At 42.7% G+C, this 19,937-nt stretch overlaps 1 protein-coding gene across 2 annotated transcripts in view; it reads left to right on the top strand.

The window, feature by feature from the left end:
- The window catches only part of CA5A (carbonic anhydrase 5A), a 33,410-nt gene extending 13,711 nt beyond the window's left edge, over positions 1 to 19,699 (top strand). The window contains exons 1-7 of one of the 2 annotated variants that reach the window (XM_034788206.1): positions 872 to 1,074; positions 4,303 to 4,500; positions 10,174 to 10,292; positions 12,890 to 12,985; positions 13,143 to 13,205; positions 15,259 to 15,414; positions 17,398 to 19,699. In XM_034788206.1, coding sequence (XP_034644097.1) covers positions 936 to 1,074; positions 4,303 to 4,500; positions 10,174 to 10,292; positions 12,890 to 12,985; positions 13,143 to 13,205; positions 15,259 to 15,414; positions 17,398 to 17,577 — 951 coding nt within the window. In that variant the 5' untranslated portion in view covers positions 872 to 935 and the 3' untranslated portion in view covers positions 17,578 to 19,699. Of the gene's footprint in view, positions 1 to 871; positions 1,075 to 4,302; positions 4,501 to 10,173; positions 10,293 to 12,889; positions 12,986 to 13,142; positions 13,206 to 15,258; positions 15,415 to 17,397 lie in introns of those variants that run through there. The other variant, XM_034788207.1, reaches the window with a different exon arrangement.
- Positions 19,700 to 19,937: the final 238 nt, after the last annotated feature.

The following is a 19,937-nucleotide window of genomic DNA, read 5'->3' on the forward strand; positions in this document are numbered from 1 at the left end:
TTTAAGAACAAATGTTAGTGAATCACAGCCTCTACGCCTTAGTTTCTGCCCTGGTAACAGGGAGTTATGAGCATTAATTCAGTCACATCAGTAAGGTACCCTGAGATCTAAGCCGGAGGAGAGGGGCACAGCAAGGCTGCTACCTGCCCTACCCTTTGCAGGACTGTCCAGACTTTCTCATCTTGCAACGTGCACGGCAGCATCTCAACTGTTGAAAAATGACTGCGCTGCGGTGGGATGCGACCTGCCACAACACTAGCGTTCTGGGGGACGAGGCAGCAATGTGCAAAACTTCTATTTCAGAGTCAGACTGTATGACAGCCAGAGGGAAAGTCAAAGGGACAACAGGACAGGTGTAGGTAGGGTGACCAGACAGCAAGTGTGAAAAATCGGGACAGGGAGTGGGGGTAATAGGATTCTATATAAGAAAAAGACCCTAAAATCGGGACTGTTCCTATAAAATCGGGACATCTGGTCACCCTAAAGGCGAGAATCAAAGGCAAATGCAGATGGTGGTACACGCAATGAGAGTCTAAGGGCCAGGGCCAGACAGACGGGGGACAGAGACAGACAGACCAGAGGACAGACTGACAGAGGATCTAAGGGCAGGGCCAGATACACGGGGCACAGGCAATGAGATGGAAGGGCCCGGGCAGGACAGACAGAGGGAGATGGACACTCTACCGGCAGGGCCAGACAAGGCGGGGAGGCAGACAGGGCTATAGGCAGGGCCCAGACAGGGAGACTCGGAGGGGCAGACGGGCGCGAGCTCCCACCCAGGGCCCCGAGGCTGCCAGCTCCTCTCCCCGCCCTCGGCTCTGGCAGCCAGGCGGGCTCGGGGCGGGCCCGGGGCGGGCGGGGCCGGCTGAGGCGAAGGCAGGGCCAGGCCCCGAGGATTGGCGCGGGGCGGGCGCGGCGCTGTGGGCCCCGCGGAGATGCCGCTGCAGCTGCTGCGAAGGGCCCTGGCGGCCTCGGCCCAGCGCCTCCGCCCGCCCGCCGGCCCCTGCCCCGAGCCGCGGGGGGCGAGACCCTGCAGCCTGGCCGCCTGCTCCTCCTACCGCCTCCGCGACGCCCGTGAGTCCGACCCCCGGGCCCTGCGGCGGCTCCCCCGGGCCATCCGCCCCAGAGCCCTCATCCCCCCCCCCGGCCCGGGATAGTCCCTCCTCGGGGTAATCCCCCTGGAACCCTACACCCGCTCCCCGGTAACCCCCGGCAGCCTGCCGCAGCCTCTCCCTCCTTGGGCACCCAGCTCTTTTCATCCCCCGGAAACCTCCAGCCCCCCTGACCCGCTCTGCCCCAGGGCAGCCCCTGCATCCCGTCCCCTCCCTGGGCACCCTGCACCCCTCCCTGGGGGACTCCAGGGCACCCTGCCCACTAGGCACTGCCTGCACCCAGGGTGGATGCATTCAGCCTCCCTCCTGGAGGTCTCTCACTGCCCCCATCAGATCCAGGCTCAGTCCCTTGTAAACAACCCTCTTCTCCTAGTTCACAACTGGCCTGGTTTCATTCCTAAAAGCAGCTGGTTTTCTGCATACGTGCTGTTTTCCATTCCTCTATCAGGCGATTCGTTTTAAAAAAAGAAATCCGCCAACTTTTAATTATTTTGGCTTCTCCTCTTTACCCAAGATTGGTTCTCCAACTTATTGCAAGAGGCCATTTTTGAGGGGGGGGGAATTGCCAGACCATCAACCATGTATTAATATGCAATTTTAATGCGTGTGCCACCAGTTCATCACAATGCTATGAACAGTTGCATCTTCGGTGTTAATATAGATGCACTGTGATCAGTTTGGCACAAGAGGTAATTGATAGCAGAAGTCATAATCTTCAGCTGTACTGTCATAGTTTGAGTCCTTCCAGCTAGTGAGTACTGACTCTCACCTCCTTTCTTGCTATCCCACACCAATGCAAAAGATCCTCTTTAACATCACCTCTTTTTCTGTCTCTGTTTAATTTTAAATTTACATTTGCAGTTCCACTTTTTTTGATAGACTGCCTGTTCTTCCAAAGTTACATAAAAGTGGCTGAGATTTACAGCAGCTTGTTAATTACACTTACCTGATTACAGTGTCCAGAAACAGTGTTAACAATAATAGGAGACAAATGTGTGCATTTCCTCTAGACGTGAGGTCCTGATTGGGCACTGGTTGACACATAAGTGAGCTGCAGTGCTGCAAGCTTCCTCAGGAGCAGTGACCTTCAGCAAGCCCAGGTTCTTGTTGAGGGGCTGGAGGGAAAATGGTTTAGTCACCTGTCACGTGAATAGTCTGTTACAATATTTAACCTTTCCTTTCACATAAAAGAAAATGAGGCTGGTAAATTTGTACACATTCTTTTAATAAAGTAGCTGAGCCCATCTCACTTCCAAAATGTTTATGATTAATTTTCAGGCCAATTGGTAGATTACCAGAAATTTGTCAGTGGACCTTCAGTAGTCCATTGACTATGAAAACCACTGCCCATTAGTCAGTTAGCACCCCCCCACTTCCCAGATCCAGGCAGGTTTTGTCAGCCTCCTCATTCTCATTTCCTTACGGGAGTTGAATATGATTATCTGGAAATTGGGTACGTGCATAGGTCCTAATCCTGCAAGTTGATCTGCCTACACAGTTAGTGGGGCTCCTTGCAGGCACAAAGATCTGCCTTTTTATTCCACGTTGCGAGATCAATGCTGATACTGTAATAAGTGCTTTAGAAGTGCTTAATAGGGATCCATTACCAGCCATGTGCCACATAAACAGAGAAGGGTGATGGGAAAAGACTCAATTTTTATGACGCCTTCCAAAAAATATTCTTATTCTGAATTGGCAGTTAACCTGCTGCCTCTGGAGCTGCGCTGATGTCAGTTGGTCATACTGGTATGTAAGTAGGCTTGGCAGAATTGAATTTTTTTTCTAATTGTGATGATTTTTTTCAATTTTTAATTATTTTTTTTCAATTTTTAACTTTATTTTGACAGTTGTGGGAGATGGGGGTAGGGCACTGCTGACCGTGGGGCTGCAGGGGGCTCCCTGTGCAGCGGGGGGGCCCAAGACACTGAGGCACAAGGTGTGGGGGAGGCTGCAGAAGTCCTGGCCTGGCAGAGCAGAGACCCTGGACGGTAAGGAGGATGACAAGCCATGACTGCGAGGGAGGTCAACCTGCAGCTGAACAGTTCCTGCCCAGAATCGGCTCCACACTCGTGGATGGTGATTGCAGACCTGCTGAGGGCTCCCTGCCTGGCCACGGGCCCGGTGGCACAAGATCCATACAGGCACAGGTGTGGGGCATAGCAGAGACCTCTGGCCAGGACCGCAAGGAGGAGGATGATTTGCTGGCCATGGGGCCACCCCTTTGTTCAATGGCTCCTGCCTGGGGACTGAGGCATTCAGCAGCAGGGTGGCCTTCCCCACTCCTGGGGATGATGACAACGACGATGGCTCCGTGCAGTTCTGGCTTGGGGGAATCAATGCTTCACCAGGCCAGGACCACAGTCTTCCCCTCACCTTGTGCCTGCAGGGATAGGGTGTTACCGGCCCCACTCACTCGCTCAACCACAAGCTGGGAGTGTGGGAGCCATCCTCTGGCAGGAATTGTTCAGCAGCAGCATGACCTCTCCCTCAGCTGGGGGCTCATCCTCCATGCAGTCCTCACCAGGGGTCTCTGCTCCACTGGGCCAGGCCAAACACAGCCTCCCCCCACACCTTGATCCTGCAAGGAATGGGTGTTACCAGCCCTGAGGAAGCATAGCTCTGTAGTTCTGCTTTCATGGACCTGCTCACTCACTCCCGTAACAGCAGGGCTACAGAGGGCTCCCTGCACACGGTGATACCTGATCCCTGCAGATACGCTGATTGTTACTGACTGACTTTTTTTTGTCGATTTCAGTGTGTCAGCTGAAATCCACATTTTATTGATAGTTATAAATTAAAATTGAATCCTGCCATGCCTATACATAAGCAAAAATTAAGTGGCATGACACAGCTCTATATAAGTTAAGTAGCGAAACAGAAGACCTATGTACATCTATTGACAATTGAGGAAAAATCTGTCCCTGACAAATGAGAGAAAACAAAATTGCTTTGAATAGGTTTATTATTGTGACAGACACAGCTATGAAGCAAGTTACTACACTTCCCTGGGTAAATCTGAGTCATACAAGTGGAATGTACTGTTTCTTTTATTTTCTTGTAGACCAGCTGATGTGAATCTAGCCTTTGAAAGTCATATTCTGAGGCACTTTCTGTTGCCAAAAAGATCTAGCATATTCTGTCATAAATTCTTTACAATACATTAAAGACTGATTCTGGGTTCTGCTTCTAGTGCATCCGCTTTGGCAGAGCGAGCTTTCCGTTTCTGGGGGCACTCGGCAGTCTCCAATCAACATCCAGTGGAGAGACAGTGTTTACGACCCTCACCTGAAGCCCCTGAAAATCCACTATGACCCAACCACATGTCTCTATATCTGGAACAATGGGTACTCGTTCCAGGTTGAATTTGACGATTCTGCAGACAAATCAGGTAAGGAGTGCAACAAGATCAGGTTGATGTGTTATTTGTCTGAATCTGAAAAATCCTGTCCATGCCATACTGTAAGGTTTGTCTCTCTCTCTCTCAGTAAGAATCAGAAAACAAAGGCTGAAAACCAACTTAGAGTATAATCCTCTTCTAAAGAAGGTGCCTTTTCTCCCCCTTTTACGGAATAGCTTCTCTCTAAGCAAGGATTCACTGTAATCAGTATCGCAATGCATTGGTTCTACACAAACTCCACTAAAGCCCTGTATTAAGGGTTTAAGTTATGTATTGTGCAAACCTTCTACGCTTGTTGCACAAGCCTTTATGTCCTTCCTTTTGATTTTACCTCATTGTCTTTTTTAGGTAGTGCTTGCATGCATGTACTTGATTTAAAATTGTAATTCGGGAATTAAACATTAATGAAATAATCGGCTGTTTATCTGTTTGCGTTAACATAAAAGTAATGCATTTGAAATAATTAGCCAGCAAGGTGCAGTTCCTTTTTGAAGAGTACATTGTTCTGTTAGAACTATTTAATCTGAGTAAACTCTTGAGGAAAATAAATAATGCTGATTTGATAATGTGGTAAGCAAATACATGTGATCAGGTTGCTTTAAAAAAATCTCCACGCTCTACCAATAGATAGCAGCTAACTGCTTTATCACTGCCAGATACATTTTTAAATTTGGACTGCAAATTCAAGTGAGTTTAAATTCAAGATATTACTGTTAAACTCAAGATTTTTCATCCTTGATCCTCTTAAAATCTATTTGACAAAAGAATATAAGTGCAGTTTTCTGTTACGATTAGGTATGAATAGAATATTTAATAACATCTATTAAGTTGTAGCAGTTGGTCACAGATATTGGATAGCATTTGATTCACTCTAGTTATCCAAATTGTCAGTGTGGAAAGATAATATTTAGAGTTGGATGAGTTCAGACCTCACTAATTAGAATCACAGGTGGTCTGGGATGAGTATTTATCCAGTGCAGGAAAGACTTGACTCTATTGTGGGGCAGGAGGAAAAGGCTTGTGAACATCTCTAGCTTAGGAGGTTCACAGTTTTAATACCTCTATCAGAAATACTCTGGGGAAGGTGTCCCAGTGCTATAGTCGTAAACATCTTATTTCTATGATACCAACACTTTTTTTGGCTTATGTTAGGAGAGGGATTGAGAAAACAATCTTATAAAAGAGATCCATTATTGTGGCTTCTTCATAGAACGCTGGGTTCCCCAGGCTAACAAGAAAAGGAAGATTAACAAGTCCTGAAGTTGCTCATAAGCAAGTAACATTTGCCCAAATAATAGCATTATGGAAAACTTTTTTGCGGTGTTGGGATTCAGATGTTGGAGTGGAGACTGTCCCTGTTCTCACTTATTACAAGCACAGAAACAGATCTCCTGATGGAGGGAAGTGTGGGAATTCTATTTATCCAGTCATTCTGAGCCATCATTTCCCCCTCAAAATTTAGCATCAAGCACCTGTCTGCCCCTCCTTATTGTCATAAACATTTGTGCATTGCACTTCTGTTGCTATTAGTAGAGATTTGCAAGTGTTAACACCTCATGTCATTTGATGATAATCGCTCCCTTTTTTCTGTCTTTGGGAACAGAAGATCCTAAAGTCACTCCCAAACTGGTTGTGCGTACCAAAACATCTCCTACTGGCCAAATTGCTATGCCTGTTATGTAACTACTTTGTGTGTAGACCTCATTTGCTACAGCTTCTGTACACCATTTCTGAAACTCCTGTGTCTTTCCAGGTTCCTCTTTGAAGTTATAACAACCCATGTCACTGACTATTTCACTAATTTAATATTGTTGTATATTAATCCATCATCCAGATCTATATAGAACAAGGAAATCACACAGTAGCACGTTCATGTTTTTACAGTGTGGTGTAATTGTATTAGTGTGCTAGTTACAGTGGAGCAGTCTAGGATAATTGCACTATTTAGAAGCAGCACAAGTTCATTAGCTATCCTATTGTACTATACTTAGTGAATGAAAACTTTAAGCCTGTTCTGCTTTTACTTTGACAGAGATTTTCTTTTATATACCTTTCAACTTTCTAAACTTCTCTCCCTCTCCCCCCACAGTCTGCTTTTCACTCTCTTATTCCTCCTCTATCTTTGGTTTCTCTTTCTGCTTTGTCTTCCTCCCAGCTTCTATCATTCAACTGCAATAGAGAGAGAGAGGTGAAAGCAACATGGATAAAAATGCAATGGAGTTGAAAAATAAGATTAAAAATGTTGAAGAAAAGTACAAAATGATGAAAAGAGAAGGGAATATCCAAGGTAAACAGAAATGCTGAACTCCTGAGCTGAGACAAAAACATGACTCTTGCAAAAGAGGAGACTAGCCCTGCCATTGGGTGCTATAGACAAGCAGAACAAGAGAATGAAGAGAACAAGGGAAAAAAGGGTGTGGGAAAGGTATGTAATGTACTGGTTATTTATATGCACCACTGCCATCTATTGGATGGAAATGGACTTGTAACATTACTAGGTTTAAAGAACAGCTCTGTGTGAGTTTGAAAGCTTGTCTCTCTCACCAACAGAAGTTGATCTAGTAGAAGATTATCTCACCCACCTTGTCTTTTTAGGTTTAAAAAAAAAAGTTTCAGACAGGCTGCTGCTGCTTTAAAAAAAAATAAAGAGGAGTCCCTTTAAAGTGTGGTGTTGTGAAACCAATCAGCATTGCTCTAGGCCATGAAAAACCAAAAAGTGTCAGTGACTGGAAAGGGATTGTAAACCCTGTTTATTGTCTTTGTCTATCATGTATCATAAGATTTTGCAAATAGACATGCTTGTGAATAACTTTATTTATGTGAGGAAACCTGTGTAGGTGAGTGGGGCTGTTCACATGAGTCTGAATACTCATGAATGCATATGTACAAATAGGATCAGGTGTGGAGGTCATTATAGGAGTGGGGTCTTAATTCCCTCCCCCCTCAGTGCTCTCTCATTATACTTACTTTGCTTTACTGTCTCCTTTGAACCTCTTTAAAAAAATGAAGAATGAAAGCTTTAATGTATTTTAAAACTAATGTTCAGTTTTTCACTGATGCAACGAAATAGCTGAGATAACTAGCCCTGGGCAGGGCCGGCTCCAGGCACCAGCCGAGCAAGTTGGTGCTTAGGGCGGCAGATTGAACAAGGTGGCATTCCGCCCAATCCTAGGACGGCACGGCCGCTTTTTTTTTTTTTGTTCCGCTCCGGCCACCCTGTAGGGGGCAGCGGCGCGGAGGACGGGAGCGTCCTTCCGTCCCCGCCGACCGGAGCAGAGCCCTCCCAGCAGGCGGCGCAGTGCGGCGGGAGGGCTCCGCGTGGCAGCGCACCACTGTAGCCCTGGCCGCCCCCCTTCTCTCTCTCTCTCCTGCCTGCTCCCTCCCCCTCGCCCCCGCTAGCCGGTCCCCCTGCACCTGCGCTCCGGCCGTGCCGCAGGTTTTTTTTTTTTTTTTTTTTTTTGCCGGCTCTGGCCATGGGGTGTTAGATGTTAAATTGTACATCTTGGTGGTATACTGCTCCTTTAACAAATAATTGGAATTTTACAGTGTGAGTGGAAGTTTGAGGCAAATGCATGAAATTTTTCTAAAATAGACATGGCTCCATCAGCTGTTTTCAAGTATCTTTCCTTTAGCCAGGAAGTGAACAAATCACTATCTCTGTTAGTAATAACACCCTTGTATTATATAGGGTCTGATCCTGCTACCATTGAAGTCAGTGACAAAATTCCCATTGACTTCCATGCTGGAGGTTCAAGACCATAGTCCTTTTATCCCCTCTCCCCTTTTACCCCGATCCCAGTGGTGTACAGAGGTGAGCAAGTGTTAGCATCCCTATTATGCACATGAAGAAACTGAGGAGCAGGAAGGACAAGTGACTTGCCAGTGGTCATATAGCCAGTCTTTGGCACAAATGAGCCATGTGACTCCTGGTCTGTACTCTGATCTCTAGAGTTGCTTCCCCCTGCATATAGAAAAATTCCTGGGGGAGTCTTGCATAGGAAAATTTTACTCTGATAAGTGAGTACACCTACTTTGGAAGGCCAAGGCCAAGATGTTAGGCTGGTTTAACTACAGCGGGAAAAGCAACATTGTCTAGTGGACTGAACATGGAACTAAAAGCCAAGAATAGCTGAGTTCTAATCCAAGCTCTGACTCTCAGCTGCTCTGTCTTTAGCGACTTGCCTAAAGTTCTCAAAAATGATGAACTTTCATGATTCCAACTGAGGTCAGTGGATGATGTGGAGTTGTGGTGCTCACGAAAAGCAGGCCCAAGGTGTTACAAATTGGGCAGCCAAAATCATTGGTCACTTCTGAAAATTTGGGCCTTAATCCCTCTACCTTAGTTTTCTCCTCCTCTGGAAAGAATTAATTCCCCTCTTTCCAAGAGTGAGGTTAGAATTAATTACTCTAAACAATGGTTTGATATAAAATAGTAATTATGTACTATATATTTAACAACAGTAAATCAGTTTGTAAAGTACATAATAATGTTAGTTAATAGTCCGTTAGATGTAATTGGTACCAGTAGTTTAGCAGGTGCTATGATCTAGTGACTAGCAAAAGGGGATTTAGAACCAGGAGGATCCCGTGTTTTAATCTGGAGTGACCCAGTGGATCATTCCCACAAGGAAAAAGGGTAAACATTAGGAGTTCATTCAAAACCAGATACATAATTTGAGTTTTGGTGAGTATACCAATTACAAAAAGTCTAACGCCTACTTAAACTAAATTATGAGTTGCTATTTTAATAATTTAATAAATATGAGGCTAGAAAGAATTACATTCTATTGTGACCTAGGCCAATTCAAAATATCACTTGTAAATAATAGTCTAACTTCTACAAGCTTTGGATTTTTGCACATATGCAGACAGTGTTTAGACGCTTCCTGATTAGCATTCAAATAGTTTTCAACTACAAAATATCAACATATTTACAGGCATTTTGGAAATAGTTTAATATTGGACTGATGCTCTAAAACTTGTGTGTCAGTCACAGTTCTTGCAGAGTCACATTTTCTAAATTTCTGTAACATTTAAAAAAGATTTAAAATTGTATGTTTGCCAAAATGTACTAATTGTATTCGTACAATTAGAATAAGAATTTGGAGGATATTGATGGTTTGTATTGTCACCTGAGAAATTCCAGTATCTCCTGCAATTCCAGGTTTCATTGATCATGTCATAGATGGAGAGACTATTTTTGACTTTGAATCCGGATGATGTAAATATTCAATGACAACCCACTGAACCGCTTCTGATGCACCTGCTCAGAGAAGGTGTTATGTATAGCCACCATGACTCTGCCAGACAAATCCTGGTTGAACTTGTAAAGATTCTTTCCCTTGCAGGGAGTTGGGTGAGGAAGCTTTGTTTACTGTATAAAATGGGAGGTCAGACATTAACTTTAGCTTGAGTTCATCTGCGGGCTAATTAAAGTCACACACTTGCCCCAAGCAATTTTGTTTAGATGCTTTAGTGACTTGAGCTGTAAAATTAGCTAAGGGGAAAACATTACTGTAAAGCAGTTACTGCATCTGAGCTTTCCTGGGTAAATACAATGCAAGGAGAGAAGAAAGCTGTATTATTTTCACATGTCACTGAGGCAGTTCTAAATCAGTTATCAGCTATATGTAACTGTTTTTCTTTTTTCTCTTTTTTTTCCAGTAATTATGGGAGGTCCCTTGGAAAACCATTACAGGCTAAAGCAGTTCCACTTCCACTGGGGAGCCATAAATGAATGGGGTTCAGAGCACATGGTTGACAGCAAAGTCTACCCAGCAGAGGTATGGGGAGGAATGCTGAACAGTACTCCTAGCTGTTTATTTGCATAAACAGGAGGCTAGAACTCAGTGATTCCAGCCCTAATGCTGGCTAGAAAGCTAGTACGGAGCTGTGGTTGATGTACAGAACTGCTGCTTACCAGTAATGGTCAGTGCTAGTTAACAGCAAAGTTCAGCCGTTGTCCTGTTAATAAGCCGAGAGCTGCCATACATTCCAGAAAAGCACATGGTCCTAAAATTGGTTGTTGGCTGCTTGAATGAAAATTCCAGTAACACTTTTTTTCTGGTATATGGCACTCTTTGAATGCAAATAATGAAATTCACAGAATGAGTCCTTGGCATGCAGCAAAATGTCACTGCTGTTACTGTCCATGCTGCTTGGGATGGCAGGACTGGGTCTCTGCCCAAATCGTATTACTCTCTTTTAGGGAAAAGAGTAGAAGAGAAAACAGAGGGGATGCGACTAAGACCTGGTCTACGCTAGAAATAAATAAAGGTTGAGTCTCATTAGTTAGTGAGCATTAATATGTTGTTTGCAACTAAATACAACCTTTACACTGAATTTGGTGCTGTTTTTTGCCAGCCAGGAGGATACAGTGTATCTATACCCATTTATTTAAGTACTTATATAGCTTAACTTACATTTATTCAGACTCTTAATTTTTATGTTTTGTTATGTTAGAAAATGTGAGGGGTGCATTTTTTATTTACTAAATGATCAATTTTTTACTTGTGATTTGTGTCAAACTCCATTTGGATGGAAATTCAAATTCAATTAAAAATGCACAAAAAGAGCATTTTAATCTTTTATTAAATAAAAGTGCTGGATACATAAGAAAAAAGTTTATCAAGACATGCTTTGCATTTTAAAAGGCTGTATTATCTATACTTAATGAATTAAACTGATTGTTTCTGGTCGGCATGTCCTTCAAGATTTTAGAACTGCTAGACCTCATCCTCTCTCACCTAGTTTTTGTTTATAGATTGGAAGAGGAAAACAAGCTTTTCCAACTCCCAATTGGCTTCTTAACTTTGTATGAGATAGTCATTGAACTGAACTAGATGAACAAACTGAAATGTAAAAATCTAAAGACCTCCTCTCTGCACCTGCAGAAGAGGCTACTGCTGTCAAAAGCTGGTTTAACACTTCAGCAAACTCTGATTACAGGTGGGTAGCCAGTGACTTCTTCCAGTTCAGTGGTTTGACTTTCTTTAAAAGTTGGCAGCAGACATGTACTGCTTAATATTATTATTTTTATTTAATTTAGATTATTTGAAACTTGTACATTTAGGCCTTAATATTAGTTGTCACTTTCAAATTTAATTTGAAATTTAATTTTAATTTGAAAACATAAACCTGAGTTTAATTTAAATAAAAATGTTTTATTTAAATTAAAAAAAAAAACAGATTTTTGTCATCAATTTTTATCAACCCTGAACCAGCCCTTACCTGTGATGGATCAGCTACCTGCCACCTGAGACTGATCAGGTAGAGGTCAATAAAAGGCAGCAAGTGGCTCAGTTGGTGTATAGGACAGGAGGGAGTAGTAAGAATCTTTCAGGAGATCATGGGTTAGTGGAGAAGGGATAATTGTATTGAATGTTCTTATTCGGAAGGGCCTGAACCAGACTCTGGGCATGGTGTCAGTCATTCCTGTGCTGAGTGGACAGGCCAGCAGCCTACAAACTGGTGTAAATACTTTTATACTAGTATAACTGGATCCACCATGGCAGGGTGAGGCGGGGTTTGGCTGCTTTAACTATACCAGCATAGTTCAAGAAGTACTACTTTCTAGTGTAGACAAGTCTTAAGAGAACAGTGAATAAAGGAGGTGGGACTAGGGGAGAAAATACCCATTAGGCTCAGAGAGGAAAGTGTGACAGATGTGAAAAGAATTTTCTTTTTATTCAACGAAAATGGAGAGGGATTTGAAAATGGTTCTGTCCTCCCTTTCTTTCCCCCCTCCCCGTTGATGATGCCATAGTGGTGTCTGCTTATTTGTTTGGTAATGTGAGATTTATTAAAAACCAGTCTATGAATAAGATGTCAAATTAACCTCCATGTAGAGAGCTAGCACAAGGCGTATCACTACTTACGTTCCTTATTGAGAAGGCTTACGTGGCACTTTCAAGTTGTGCAGATAAGTTTTGAGCTGGGCTGGCTCTTCGGTTGGGGTGGATTTAATCCTAGGAGAGCTGTCTGTTCTATATCTCTCATCTCTTTCTCATAATGAGGGAAATCTTCCATTTGATTTTTAAAGGCACAAAGGGGAGCTGGGTGCCTAATGCAGCTAACGTCCTTCTGCACCTTTGAATAACACTCTTGTAATCTGTCACCCACAAACAAAATCAGTCTTCTGTGAAATGCAAAGTATGGGGCTGACATTCTTTTGTTAAAAAAAAGCAACTAAAGAAACAAATACTAGTTTCAAGTATATTTTTTTTGTTTCCCATTTTGTGGCTTTTGATTTTTAAGGTAGCTGCTGTACATCTCAAATTGTCAAAGGCCAAATGTAGGACAAAGACCAGGAGGAACTGCATTTGTTTTGATTCTATTTGTCTGTGTATGTGTGTGAAATTGTCATTCACTTGTATTTCAGCTGCATTTAGTACACTGGAATCCTGTCACGTCCACAAGCTTTGAAGAAGCTGTCATGGAGAATAATGGTTTGGTTGTCATAGGAGTATTTTTGAAGGTAAATGGTTACTGCATCTGTAGTGATGCATTTTATATATAATTTTTTAAAATGAAAACAGATAAAATATATAGACTTTTTTTTATTAAACTTCTTGTGGTGGGTATTTCTGTAATGTGTCCTTGATGACTTACACATTTATATCTGTGTAATGCAGCTGGGAGCTCATCACGCAGGACTACAGAAGTTAGTAGATGCGTTACCAGCAGTTAGACACAAGGTAATTCATATTTTTAATGGAATGTTTAAATATTCCAATGCATGTCTCTATCCTTATTGTTAGTGAGTTTATCAACATACAGAATATTTTGATAGTCTCAAGGCACTAATAAACTCTTTATTACTGTCATTGATGTGTGTGGGTTGGGGACTGGACTGAGGTTAGGGCATTTTGAAACGATAGGGAAAGTTGTTGGATTCAAGTAGAGAAAATCACTAACCTTTCAGATGTACTTTATGTGATCGCTTTCCAATCTGCTTGAGTCAAGAAAAGCATGTAGACTGTATCACTCCAGAGGGGCATGACACATGCTTAGTATTTTCCTTACCTGCAGGCTGAGGACCTCTGATACAAAGCCAAACTACTCAAAACTTTCCACATAGTAACTAAAAGCCAATTTTTTCAGAGAATCACTCAGTGCTGTAAAGAGAGACAGTCAGTGGTTACTGTCTGTGATATTAGATTTTCTGGTATCCGTTATTTTTCTACTGTGTACATTTGTTAATCAAAGCCTACAGTCAGGATTTCGTATATGAGCATAACTTTGAAGTCTCTGCAGCCCCTACTTGCACAGTCAGCAAGCTGATAGTAAGGGTGATTTTATTAAGCAGGTGTGTTTCCAATGGGGTCCTGCAGGGATTGGTTCTTGGCTCTATGCTGTTTACGCATTTTATCAGTGATCTCTTTGATTCCCTGGTACAGTGCTGTAGCATGTTGCTAGCTGTGCCTTTCCAGCTCGCAGTGTCAGCATTGAAAGTTTTCCAGTCCCTCTTGCAAATGTCCTTGAATCTGAGCCTACATTGACCCATGCCTGACCTGCCTCCGAGAGTACTGAAAAGCTATCAACCTAGTGACTTGCAATCACTCTTAGAACATAAGAACGTCTATAGTGGGTCAGACCAAAGGTCCATCTAGCCCAGTATCCTGTCTTCCGACAGTGGCCAATGCCAGGAGCCCCAGAGGGAATGAACAGAACAGGTAGTCATCAAGTGATCCACCCCCTGTTGCCCACTCCCATCTTCTGGCAAACAGAGGCTAGGAACACCATCCCTGCCCGTCCTGGGCATTGATGGACCTATCCTCCATGAACTTACCTAGTTCTTTTTTTAACCCTCTTATAGTCTTGGCTTTCACAACATCCTCTGGCAAGGAGTTCCACAGGTTGACTGTGCATGGTGGGAAGAAGTATTTCCTTTTGTTTGTTTTAAACCTACGGCCTATTAATTTCATTTGGTGACCCCCAGTTCTTGTGTTATGAGAAGGAGTAAATAATCTTTTCTTATTTACTTTCTCCACACCAGTCTTGATTTTATGGACCTCCATCATATCCCCGCTGAGGCATCTCTTTTCCAAGATGAAAAGTCATAGTCTTATTAATCTCTCCTCATCTCTTCCTGTAATAGACCCTCTAATTTTTATATATATGCCATGAAAGCCCCTTTAAATAAATGTTGACCAAGCCTGCTCAGAGAGAACTTCCAGTGCATCGAAAAGAACATTCTACAGCAGCGGCCAGCACATTCCTCGGCCTACGCCGTTTCCCGCAACCCCCATTGGCCTGGAGCAGCGAACCGCGGCCAGTGGGAACCGCAATAGGCCGAACCTGCGTACGCGGCAGGTAAACAAACCGGCCTGGCCCGCCAGGGTGCTTACCCTGGCGAGCCGCATGCCAAAGGTTGCCAAATCCTGTTCTACAGAATACTCAACTCTGAGTGTAAACACATTCAACATATAAAACTGAAATAATCTTGGGCCAACATTTAAAAAAAATAAGCATTTATTTTTAGGTACCCAAGTAAGTGGCCTGGTTTCCAAAAGGCTGAGCATTCTGCACCTTTGATTGAAGTCAAAGCCCACTCAGGACTTTTGAAAGTGGACTTAAGTGCTTAACTTTTTTTTTTACGGTTGCTCAATAATAATATTGACAGCATTTAATCGATTGTATTAATTGTATTGTTCCTAATCTTATCCCTGTTTAGATTTTTCAAATATATCCTCTAGGTTTTCTTTTAGAGGTTAAAATATTTAATGCATGAATTTTCTTGGGTTCTAGGATGCAATTGTTGAGTTTGATGTCTTTGATCCCTCCTGTTTGATGCCATCATGCCCGGATTATTGGACCTATGACGGATCTTTGACCACTCCACCACTTACTGAATCTGTCACCTGGATTATTAAGAAGACACCAATAGAAGTTGATCAAAATCAGGTATTTATCATGCTAATAGTTTGCTTTTTAATAAAGATGGTTTATTCCTTCTGGGATAGAGGAGGAAATAAATGCTCCACAGAAGGAGAAGTTACTTACCAGTAAGGCGGAGGACATAGAGATTGCTACCTGGCCCAAGGTCTGTCTAGTCTTAGTAACCTGTGTCTGACAGAACCAGCATCAGATGCTTCAGAGTAAGGTGTAAGAACCTCACAGTAGCAGATGTGGGATAATCTGCCCCCCAAATAGGTTTCATCCTGATCTAAGAGATTGGCTTAAGCATGACGTTTAATAGCTCTTCAAAAATATTTTGATAGCATTAACTATCCAGAGAAATGTCTAATCCTTTTTGGAGTCTTGCTAAATTCTTGGCCTCAGTGTCTTCCTGTGGCAGTGAGTGTTGTCTATACATGTTTATGCTTGTGGAATCCAGGCACTTGTATTATAAACTTCCAGAATCTTCTACAGAGTGCTGGGAACACACCCCCTCATTTCCCTTCCCCTTGTGCAAGGTTCCAAGGATATATTAAAAAAAAAAAGGGGGAGAGTCCCTAATTGCTTTTTGGTTCCTTCTGACTGCTGAAGGTGCAGCGAGCTCAAAGCTTATCAGCTTTTTTTAATGCCCTTTTGGGGGATAGATTTGTTTATAGTTGGTTAGAGTGGCAGTCAGCTTTTCTTTTAAAAAAAACAAAAAAAAAAAGGAAGGGTTCCCACAAGTGGACTATTTAGAGGCCACCTCAAATAGGAACTTAGCAGTTTTAGGTTGTTATTTATACTTAGTGCTCTAACATTCATCCAGTTCTTGTCACTGTGTATTCCCTGCTGCTCTTAATTCTAGTGCCCCGTGTTGCCAGTTTAATACTGCTCTTTGGCATGAAATAGAGGTGGAGAAGTTCCAAACTGACAGAAGAGGCACAGAGATTAGGAGCAGCAAGAGGCTAAAATTACAGTTTTCGCTGGCACTCTTCAGTATTCTCCACCCATCCAAGGAAACGCATCAAGAATGGCCAAATTATTGTGACATTAAAGTGATTGTTTCCGATCTAGGGAAAATGTGCCATTTGAATAACACATGATCTGATCTGACAATTCCTCCTAGTTTAGGAGGCACCGAAGGCAAATTCATTCATTTTCACCAAGTTATTGAGGATTTTACAATGACACATAGCAAGATTGTCAATTCCCAGTAAAAACTCCGTGGAACATTAATGTCCAACAATACATTCAGAAATTTCAAATTGTCAAGAATAGGGATATAGAGGGGCATATGGCTTTATTTTACACACGGGGGAATGCCAGAGTTAGTGGCTTGAAAGGAAGAGAAAGGTATAACAGAGCAAAGAAGAAAACTTTAATTTGAGGTATAGTGTGTTCTCTTTTTCAATTCAGACTCTTCTGTACTGTCTCTTCCCTTTCTCTCCCTAAAATCCCATCCCTTCTGATAGAGAACAGGTCACTGCAGTTCCCTTGTGGGCTTTAAAGGAACTATGCTAAAAACCTCATCTGCTGCATGCCTGGGTTTTGAGAGCTAGCAGCAACACATGTGACTGTTGCTGAAACTTACTGTTTCCCACGCATCAACATGTGTGTGTCTGAATTAGGAGAACAGACCTTGCAGGCAGGATGTAATCTAAGAAGGCTGAAGTACAGAAAGATTTATATAAAGGTGGTGCATATGCAACCCGTGAATACTCAGCACTCCTCACTGTCTCGGGGTTGGCAAGAAGTTAAAAGTGAATAAAGACGTAGTTCACCTGAAGATGGCAGATGATTGGCAGTTCATATCTTGTATTGATATAGTTGAGAACATGATCTTTACCAGCAGGTGGTAAAGAGATGCTGCAAGTTAATGCCAAAACCTCTCAGTACTTGAGTTTAGTGTGAGCTCTGATAGGATCACTCAGGTTTGGAGACTGTATTCCTTTTACTCCGGTTGTTCTTCGGACTGCTAAGTCACTCATATTCACCATTTGCCATTCCCAGCTTGAGGAGTTTCGGATGCTGCTCTTTACCTCAGCTGGGGAGGAAGAAAAGAGGATGGTAGACAACTTCCGCCCGCTTCAGCCACTAATGAATCGGACCGTCCGTTCATCCTTCCGAAACCACCACCTACTGAACATTGAAACAAGACCCAGCGAACTTGCCCACCAACATAGCCCATAGGATAGCCTAAAAAGAGACCTTACATGTTACAATATCTAAAAGTTACTAACAGACACTTTATTTTTTAAAATTCTGTATGTAGTATGTGTGTACACTATAGAATTTCATGGTCAGTCGTTTAAAGGGATTTGGAGTTTACTGCTTGGCATTTTACCTTCAGTGGGTCAGCTTTTCTGTAGAAGTACATACTTATTTTTTACCAAACTTTTAAAGCAAGTAGCAATAACTCATAACATGTATCAGGGATTATTTTAAGAATTTAAAGCAAAATAAGGGAGTGAGGTTTCACCGCCCTATCCCATGTCATAGTTTGTATCTCATGAAACGCTTTTGCTTAAAAACTTCTTTTCAAACTCATAACCCCAACAGAGCAACAGTAGCAGATTGGGGGCACAAAAAGAAGTCTCTCATAGATAACAGATCATGTCCACTGTAGGATTACTTCGGGGGAGGAGGAAAACAGCTTTCTATAGGCAAAAAGAAAATGGATATTCTTTGTAAAGATTGAAAACAGTTTCTTGAGGAACGTGACACTTATCCTAAAGAATGGTCCAGATGGCCTTTTTTTATCTACCTCTGCTAGCCAAAGTTTTCTCTATATTCATCATGTTTCACTTACGTTGTATGTTTTACTTTGTTTAATGTCCATCATATGGGTGAAATTTGTGTACAAACGGCTAAGTAACTCTTCGTTTCTGATGGAAACGAAGTCTGTCTTTAGACCATAGAAGTGATATGGAGTAGATTTGTTTAAGTCATTTTGGAGAACAAATGAGAAATCTTGACCTTAGCTAGTAAATGGGAAAGACTCCAATAACTGAGGTCACTCAAGTGTGAGTGAGATCAGTACATTAGCCCTTCAATGCTAGATTTTGAGCCTTATGGCAAGTTTGCATATTTGGTTGGAAAACCCTTTGGGGTGGAGGGGTGGGAGGCTCTGTTTATTTTGAGTGTGGGCTTTTGCCTAGCTCATTTGAGTGTCTTATTGTTGTCCATGCTTCCTTCATTAACCCTGCCTCTAGCTGATTGCCTTTTTGCCTTGAGAATGAAATTTCCCCCATCTGCCTTAAAGTGTGGTTCTATTCTAAAATGCAACTGTGTGTAAATGGCTCTTCTCGTTCCCTAGATCTGCTCTCCTGTGTATAGGCAGATCAGATCTGTGCACTGAAGCGCTACAGATAGGTTTTCACATCTGTTAGCCCTTCAAAGCCCCCACAGCTAGGTGGGATTGAACTGGATTCCATTCCTTCTTTTGCATCATCAACAGAACGCTTTATTAACTTTCAATCACTTGTAACTGAAAACAGTGGCTGGCACAGATGTCACTGAGGACATCATCTAAATACCATGGGGCTGAAAGGAGTAACTGATGCCATAATTTGGTCTGTAGAACCACTTATATGCATGATTATGCATGAGAATGACAGATCCCAGTGTGACTCTTGGAGATAAGGTGAAGTTGCTGGACTCAAAGCTAGGAAAAGTGAGACAAGATGGATGAGGTAATATCTTTTGTTGGACCAACTTCTGTTGGTGAGAGAAACACGCTTTCAAGCTACAAGAACTGCTCGTCAGGTCTGGGAAAGGTACTCAGTGTAACTTGAAAGCTTGTCTCTTTCACTAACAGTCGTTGGTTCAATAAAAGATATTCCCTCACCCACCTTGTCTCTCTCCAGTTCTAGGACCAACACTGCTACAACAACAGTGCAAACAAGCTAGGAAAAGCATCATTTTGCTCTTTAAACTGAGCATACTTGACCTGGATTCATTGAAAGTGAACATGAAGCTCAGCAATGCCATTCCTACAACTACTTTTCAGAGTGGAACCACACTTGAAGATGGCAGTAACTTTGAATCAGTCATTGAAAGGTATCTTTTATACCTTCCCAGACCACGGCCACTCTCCCAGTAAAAAGAATAGGAGTACCTGTGGCATAAGGTGCCACAAGTACTCCTGTTCTTTTTGCGGATACAGACTAACACGGCTGCTACTCTGAAATCTCCCAGTAAGGTAGTGATATTTAAACTGTTAGAAATTGCTAACTATGGTATTCTGTAATCTTAATAATGCTGCTTTTACATTTAAAGGCTAGCGATGACTAGGATTCTATAAGTAAATAAATCTTAAGAACATAAGACCAACCATACTGGGTCAGACCAAAGGTCCATCTAGCCCAGGACCCTGTCTTCCGACAGTGGCCAATGCCAGGTGCCCCAGAGGGAATGAACAGAAGAGGGAATCATCAACTGATCCATCCCCTGTCGCCCATTCCCAGCTTCTGGCAAACGGAGGCTAGGGACGCCATCCCTGCCCATCCTGGCTAATAGCCATTGATGAACCTATCCTCCATGAATTTATC

The sequence above is a fragment of the Trachemys scripta genome, chromosome 13 (assembly GCF_013100865.1).
Source record: "Trachemys scripta elegans isolate TJP31775 chromosome 13, CAS_Tse_1.0, whole genome shotgun sequence".
NCBI lineage: Eukaryota > Metazoa > Chordata > Testudines > Emydidae > Trachemys > Trachemys scripta.